The 6068-nt window shown below is 50.4% G+C and overlaps 1 protein-coding gene across 1 annotated transcript in view; it reads right to left on the bottom strand.

Annotated features, from left to right (window-relative positions):
* CTIF (CBP80/20-dependent translation initiation factor) overlaps positions 1-6068 on the bottom strand; it is a 118069-nt gene that overhangs the window by 100220 nt on the left and 11781 nt on the right. The window contains exons 3-4 of the mRNA XM_009996563.1: positions 1464-1537; positions 215-319 (exon numbers count right to left, since the gene is read on the bottom strand). Coding sequence (XP_009994865.1) covers positions 215-319; positions 1464-1537 — 179 coding nt within the window. The remainder of the gene's footprint in view (positions 1-214; positions 320-1463; positions 1538-6068) is intronic.

Raw genomic sequence — 6068 nt, 5'->3', positions numbered from 1 at the left:
GCTCCAGCCCTCCCAGCATCTCTGTGGCCTCCTCTGGACTCTCTCCAACAGCTCCATGTCCTTCCTGTACTGAGGGCTCCAGACTGGACACAACTGCTGTTCCAGCACCTCTTCACCATGTCTTCTACACGAACCATGCCTCCAATCTAGCAGTCCCTCTGCCAGAGAGAAGAGACCTTACTGGAGAGTAGGATACCAGGCTGATGATACTCACCCTTCTCTGTCTATGTGAGGCAGTGGGTGTTTGGAGGTGTTTCTCAGCTTCCTGTGAAATTGGCTGAAATCTAATTTTTCAGGCTGCAAGTCCCACGTCGCTCCACTAGGAGAGAAAAAAACAACAGGTCAAAACAAAGAAAGAAAGAAAGTCCCCAACTAACGAAACACCATCCAGCTGAAGAGCAGAGGGCACAGCAGAGCCTGCAGATTAAGAAAACTGGTACTTCTGCAGGCACCGTTCCTTGCCACAGAGCACATGGAGGTGGGCCTCCAACCTGCAAGGTTCTGCATCACATTTCTATTGATTTCTTGGATGTTTTTGGAGATGCTGAGCTCCTGTTCCTTGCTCTAAACCCACCATTTTGATGTATGATGCAGCACAATGGAGCCCACACCTTGCTAACTAGATTTCTTCTCTGGATCAAGGGGGTATCACAACAGGTAGGTCTGGTTCATGAAATGGAGATGTCCTCTCTGGTCCTCTACAACCTGATGGCTCCGACAGCCTGGAGCAAGTCCCAGGTAGGAGCTCAACCCCTGGAGACTCTTACAGTGCTCCAGGCACAGAGAGAGATGCATAAAACTGGACAGAAAGCAGATTCCAACGTTGCCCCTATGTTGATGCAGGGGATGAAGAGCTCTTCCCAGCAGCTTCAAAGCCAACACATAATCACACCTCCAGTTCACACAAGAGCAAAATGTTGGACAAGTAGCTCACAGCTGCTTCAAGTCCTACCTGTTAAGCTCTTGGATGATTACAAATCATAGAATGGTTTGGGTTGGAAGGGACCTTCAAGATCATCCACTTCCAGCCCCCCTGCATGGGCAGGGACACCTCCCACCAGCCCAGGTTGCTCCAAGCCCCATCCAACCTGCCCTTCAACACTGCCAGGGATGGGGCAGCCACAGCTTCCCTGGGCAACCTGGGCCAGGGTCTCACCTCCCTCACACCAAAGAATTTCCTCCTCATGTCTCACCTCAATCTCCCCTCTTCCAGTTTAAAACCATAACCTTCCTGGTTTCAGCTGGTTGAACTTCAGACCCGTCCAGTGGCATCTCCTCAGCAGGTAGGATGCTTTAATTAGATTAATTGTACTTAGTGCCACAGGCTAATTGAGGATGGGGAAGAGGGGAAGCAGTGACATGAGCACAAGCAGGGTACTTACCACCAGACCCTGGGTACCAGTGGCCAAAAGCTAAGAGAGGGCAGAGTCACCTCCCTCTTCAAGTGCTTTAAACCATCTTACCTGAAGGAGTCAAAGGTGTTGGCAGCCCAGATGTCTGTGCCCAGCATGTCCAGGGAGGTCTCCTTGTTGCCATTCTAGGAGGGAAGGAAAGGTGGTCACTTGCCAGAAGGCTTGTGGTGCTATCTGGACCATGGAGGTGGCTCAGCTCCAGGTGTGGACTTCCCCAAGCTCACTGTAACACAGAGTCCCCTCACCCACTGTAAAAGTGCACCATGAAGGCAAGGAGTGATACAATTTCAGCCCTGGGGACATAGTCTCAGCCTTGGGGACACAAAGCTGTGGATAACATAGAGCAGACAACGTGTAGGGTCAGCTTGGACTCCAGTCCTGTCCTCCTCTCCCACTGTTCACAACTTCCAAGCCCCACCAAGGTCCAATGGGCAGGTTGACATCCCAGTCATGAAGACACCCAGCTTCAGAGTCACAGACCAGTTGAGGTGGGAAGGAACCTCTGAAGGTCAGCTGGTCCAACCCTCCTGCTCAAGCAGAGCCACCTACAATCAGGTGCTCTGGAACACATCCAGATGGCTTTTGAATATCTCCATGGATGGAGATACTCTTCACCAACAGCCACCAGAGCTTGCTGTTGCTAATCAGGATGGGAAAAACTGTCCTGCCTCCTCAAGGAGTCATGGTGGCATCACTTGCTCTAACAACAGGCAGGAGACATCAGAACCCTGCACTGTTCCACCTCATGCACACCAGCAAATGAGTTCCCAAGGTTATTCTGGCCCCTGTCCCACCAACACTAAAGTGATGGTTCCTTCACCCAAGAAGCAAAGACATGATGGTAAAATCAGGTGGGAACTACAAGAAAACTCCAGCAAAACTGCAAAGCACCTTGAATTTCCCTATGGAGCTGCTTTGAGCAGAACCAGTGACCCAAAGCAAGAGCATCTAAAGCCAAGACCTCACACATGTCCTTCATGGCCCCTTTGAAAGTCATCAGCCTGCACATGTCCACCCCAATGAAAGAGAGCTGCCCTCTCCACCCTTCAAAGGTGAAGAAATAAAACAAGTTGGATTTTGCCAGGACCATTCAAGAAACCAGACCTGACTCAGACTTATATGGGATGGACAGAAGAATTATTAGAGGGTCCCAAAATACCATTTCCCCCCCCCAGCATTTCTTACACATACTCAGATTATTTCAATATTTCAATCCCATATGGTCCCAGTCTGGTGGAACAAGTGCTGGAGAAGGTGGTTTCCACATATTCCCCATCCTCTAACTTCTGCCATTTCCAAATTTTATTAATAGTAACAACTGAGGAAAAAAAAATCATGAAAATTTGACTTCTTTGTAAAAACTCAGATCTCAGTCTGAGCACCTTCCAGAGTCTGAAGAGGCTCCAGGAAAGCTGGGGAGGGACTTGGGACAAGGGCAGGGAGGGATGGGATATGGGGGAATGGATTGAAACTGAAGATTCAGGTGAGACATGAGGAGGAAATTCTTTGGTGTAAGGGGGGTGAGAGCCTGGCCCAGGTTGCCCAGGGAAGCTGTGGCTGCCCCATCCCTGGCAGTGTTGAAGGGCAGGTTGGATGGGGCTTGGAGCAGCCTGGGCTGGTGGGAGATGTCCCTGCCCGTGCAGGGGGGTTGGAAGTGGATGATCTTTAAGGTCCCTTCCAACCCAAACCAGTGTGGGATTCTATGATTCTATAATAAGACATTAAAAAAGCTGATTTTCCAATCCAAGGACATAAAATAAACATTGTGTGTAATTAAAAAAAACAGACCAGAAGTGACTTGTCTCCTGTTCCCCCAGGTCTGCAATTATAACTATCAGCAGTTTTAACTGGAAGCTCCTCATGACCCAGCCTTTAGGTTTTGATGAGCACGTTCTCTGCAAAGGGGTTAGTATTGCCAAAAATTAATTAAGCCAGTAGGAATTATGGTTGAGAGACAGACTGATGAGAACCACATAAATACCCAGAGCAGTTCAAGCTGATCCTACCCCCAGGATGGTTTAAATGCATATCCAGAACCTCTGTGCTCCAGCCCCTGTGTGCACACATCATGGTGCACATCATATCTGGCTGACATCTGGTTGAACAGGAGCCAGCTGTGTGCCCAGGTGGCCCAGGAGGCCAAGGGCATCCTGGCTTGTATCAGAAATTCTGTGCCCAGCAGGAGCAGGGAGGTGATTCTCCCCCTGTGTTCAACCCTGGTGAGTCCTGTGTCCAATTCTGGGCCCCTCACTGCAAGAAGGATCTGGAGCTGCTGGGGCAGGTCCAGAGGAGACAACAAGGCTGGTGAAGGGAAAGTCTTATAGGGATGGGCTGAGGGAGCTGGGGTTGGTCAGCCTGGAGGAGACTCAGGGGGGACTTTCTCCCTCTCTACAACTCCCTGAAGGGAGGTTGGAGTCAGGTGGGGTTGGGCTCTTTTTCCAGGCAACTGGCAACAAGACAAGAGGGCCTGGCCTGAAGCTGCTCCAGGGGAGGGTTAGGTTGGATATCAGGAGGTACTTCCATGGAAAGGGTGATCAGACATTGGGATGGACTGCCCAGGGCAGGGGTGGAGGCACCATCCCTGGAGGTGTTCAAGGGAAGGCTGGAGGTGGCACTTAGTGCCATTGTCATGGGATGTGGGGGTGTTGGTCATAGGCTGGACTTAATGATCTTAAAGGTCTTTTCCAGCCTTGGTGACTCTGTGATTCTGTGATCACCTCCATCCACCACTGCTCAATCCCTGGAGCTTCCACACAAACACAGGGATAGACCACGCCACCAGCCACGTGGACTCTTGCTGTTTATCCCTGGATGCAGCTTCAGCAAATTCCCCACAAAGTTGGCATTTGCAGGCAGGCAGCAGCTCTGCAAAGCCCAGCTCAGTGTCCCACTGGTTCCTCTCATTGCTCCTCATTCCCATCCTCCAGCAACTGACCAGAAACACAACATCGTGCTCCCATCACACAATTGCAGCAGTGTTGGCTCATCCTTGGGTTTAGCACTGGGTAGGACAATGCCAAGGAGTTGCTTGAGTCCCTGGTGGAAATTCAGGGATTATCGTGTGCCATGTGTTCCTTCTTAAGCACTTTCAGTTTTAGCTTGGAGAAGATTCCCCCACCTTTCCTCCTTCGCTGCTGCCTACAACTCCTGGCAGTGCTTTGGTAGAAAACAAAAAAGAGAGACTGAGCTGTCTGAAAAGGTCTGATTAAAGGTTTTCTTGTTGAAAACTGCAAGATTTCAGATGAAAAAGAAAGAGACTTTGAGGGGCCCTGAGCACCCTGGGCTGGTGGGAGGTGTCCCTGCCCAGGCAGAGGAGTTGGAACTAGATGATCTTTAAGGTCCCTTCCAACTCCAACCATTCTGTGATTCTCTGAAGACATTATTAACCTTGCTCAAAGAAAAGAGACATGTCGAGTCCCATTTCTCCCAGAAAGGATTGTCACTTTCCAGCAATGTGACAGTTCTAAAGGTCCTCTCCCAGTACAGCATCTTTCAGGAGGACATAATATTTCCTCAGGCTCTTCAGGGTGGATGAGATGGATAAATGGAGAAGGACTTCTGGCCCAGCTTCAGTTCTCAAGTCCCCAACACAAGAAGGACATGGAGCTGCTGGAGAGAGTCCAGAGGAGGCCACAGAGATGCTGGGAGGGCTGGAGCAGCTCTGCTCTGGAGCCAGGCTGGGAGAGTTGGGGTGTTCAGCCTGGAGAAGAGAAGGCTCCAGGGAGACCTTAGAGCAGCTTCCAGTGCCTGAAGGGGCTCCAGGAAAGCTGGGGAGGGGCTTGGGACAAGGGCAGGGAGGGATGGGATGAAGGGAATGGATTAAAACTGGAAGAGGGGAGATTAAGGTGAGACATGAGGAGGAAACTCTTTGGTGTGAGGGTGGTGAGACCCTGGCCCAGGTTGCCTAGAGAAGCTGTGGCTGCCCCATCCCTGGCAGTGTTGAAGGGCAGGTTGGATGGGGCTTGGAGCAACCTGGGCTGGTGGGAGGTGTCCCTGCCCATGCAGGGGGTTGAAACTGGATGATCTTGAAGGTCCCTTCCAACCCAAAGCAGTCTGAGATTCTATGACTTTGGCCACTGGCTTCAAATCTCCCAGAGTGTGTCCATCACTTCTGGCACAACCCATGCTCATATGTGCAGAAAAAGAGCAACCTCAAGAGGAGAGAGGAACATAGAGACTGACTAAAATGCAGTCCCTGCAAGTCCCTGGCTTGAGTTCAAGGAAAGGACTTCAAACCAAATCCAAAGCACATCATTGGTGTCTGTTGCAGGGCAGGAAGACAATTCCCCATCTAGCCATGCTGACAGCTCTCATGGAAATCAGCTGGACTGAAGGTCATAATTTAAGACTATCTATATGGTGACCACTCCCATATCAACTTCTAACGAAGACCGGCAAAAAAAAACATTGACACACATCTCTTCATCTCTCCAAATGAAATTACTCCAGGAGTTCAAATCAAGAGCCTCATTTTCTTCACACCTAACCAGCTGACCAGGGACTTCTTTGCCAATATTATTGCCACATCTCAACAGACTTCTTGAAGCTGCAGAACAACTGCAGCCCTCAGCAGCCAGGTCACACAGGACGTGTGAGTTAAGTAGGCCTCTGAGGTGTCCTTCATCATTGACCCACACCCTACGGGTAGACACACAC

The sequence above is a fragment of the Chaetura pelagica genome, unplaced genomic scaffold (assembly GCF_000747805.2).
Source record: "Chaetura pelagica isolate M959 unplaced genomic scaffold, ChaPel_1.0 scaffold370, whole genome shotgun sequence".
NCBI lineage: Eukaryota > Metazoa > Chordata > Aves > Apodiformes > Apodidae > Chaetura > Chaetura pelagica.
This window is presented reverse-complemented; position numbering and strand designations above follow the sequence as displayed.